The 1,605-nt window shown below is 63.7% G+C and overlaps 1 protein-coding gene across 1 annotated transcript in view; it reads left to right on the top strand.

Moving 5' to 3' along the window:
- BBC3 (BCL2 binding component 3) overlaps window positions 1-1,605 on the top strand; it is a 9,065-nt gene that overhangs the window by 4,512 nt on the left and 2,948 nt on the right. The window contains exons 3-4 of the mRNA XM_010852715.1: window positions 252-352; window positions 1,377-1,583. Coding sequence (XP_010851017.1) covers window positions 252-352; window positions 1,377-1,583 — 308 coding nt within the window. The remainder of the gene's footprint in view (window positions 1-251; window positions 353-1,376; window positions 1,584-1,605) is intronic.

Below are 1,605 nucleotides of genomic sequence, written 5' to 3'. Positions count from 1 at the left end.
GAGAGACCCCGAGGAACCCGGGAAAGGGGAGCGAGTCGGGGGAGGTGGTGAGCCGGCGGGGCCACTGGGAGGGTGTGGCCAGTGTGGTCTTTGTGTTGCAAGAAGCAGGAAGACGGAGTGGGAGGCTGGGGGGTGGGGGGAGGCCGACTGGGAAGTCCCTCCTGGAATCGGACTGCAGTCCGCGAGCTGCAGCCCACTGCCTTTTCCGGGCCCGGGGCAACAGCTGTTTTCCAGCCCCCCACCCTCTCCAGTTCTGGGTCCCCGGGAGCCTCTTGAGGACTGCAGCTGGAAAGAGTGTGGGCAGAGGGGACTGTCACTCTCAGGACTTCGGGGAGGGGTCGAGGGTGGCCTGGTGCCTTTATCTGCATCTCTTTGACCAGGGCCCGCCCTCTCTGCAGTCAGAGAGGAGGAAGGAGGGGGAGGGTCCATTGTCTGGGGGAAAGGGTAGGGGGGGGCGGGTCTTGGGGAGGGAAGGGTTAAAGGTCCCCTGCCTGCTGGGCTGTTAACTCCGTGGTGCCCGGCCGGCCCGCACGCTGGCAAGGGAGAGGTTGTCTCCACTCCCCTCCCCACCTGTCCCCGGAACCCGGAGAGGTCAGGAGAGGGCAGACTTCCCTGGCCAGCGGAGGCTGGAGGAGACCCGGTTCCTAGACCAGAGTGACAGGCATGGAAACTGAGGCCCTGAGGTTAGTTCTCAGGGATCCCTCAAGCCAGGACCCGGCGTGATAGAGGGAGAAAGAGTCGTCAGAGGAACTCAGAAAATGCGTGGGGACGTCCCGCATCCTATCCTCCAGGCTCACGGGGGGCCACAGGCCGGCCTTCTGGGTTTCCAGGCCTCTGCCACATCCGGGGGTGTGGCCTCACTGTGGTTGGACACTAGAGGGCAGGAGACCTGAGGCTTGTGACTCGGGGTGTAGTCAGTCACCGTATCCCAGTGTGACCTTGGGCCACTTCCTAGGGGGAGCCTCAGTTTCCCTGTCGGTTGAGTAGAGCAGTCAAAATTTGGCAATCGTTTTGGAAGGAGCTTGGCCGGCCATGGTCCATGGGGTCGCAAAAAGAGTCGGACACGACTGAGCGACTTAAACATCAACAAACAACTTCGGTAGGATAAGAGGAAGCACTTCCAGAATAACACGGGGAGTGGGGTGGTAGCTGGCTAGACAGGTGAGCCCAGGAAGGCCCCCCCAGCACTTTTGTTCTCCCCCGGGAAGTAGGAGCTAAAACATCTAGCTCTTAAGAGGGCAAAGTGGCATCGCTCGAGATGAGGTGGGGAGCCGAAGAGAAGTCAGGCGACGGGAAAAGGGAGAAGCAAGTCCTAGCCAGCCGGCCCTCCTCCGGGCCACTTCAGGACCTTAGAGGGGTGGTGGGTGTGACCCCAGCCCCGGCTTTTCCCAGGTCCTCAGCCTTCACTCTCGCCCGCGGAGCAGCACCTGGAATCACCAGTGCCCAGCGCCCCGGGGGCCCTGGCGGGCGGCCCCACCCAAGCGGCCCCGGGAGTCCGGGGGGAGGAGGAGCAGTGGGCCCGAGAGATCGGGGCCCAGCTGCGGCGGATGGCGGACGACCTCAACGCGCTATACGAGCGGCGGGTGAGTGCTGGGGGAGGGGCAG

Source organism: Bison bison, unplaced genomic scaffold (genome assembly GCF_000754665.1).
Source record: "Bison bison bison isolate TAMUID 2011002044 unplaced genomic scaffold, Bison_UMD1.0 scf7180017864313, whole genome shotgun sequence".
NCBI lineage: Eukaryota > Metazoa > Chordata > Mammalia > Artiodactyla > Bovidae > Bison > Bison bison.
This window is presented reverse-complemented; position numbering and strand designations above follow the sequence as displayed.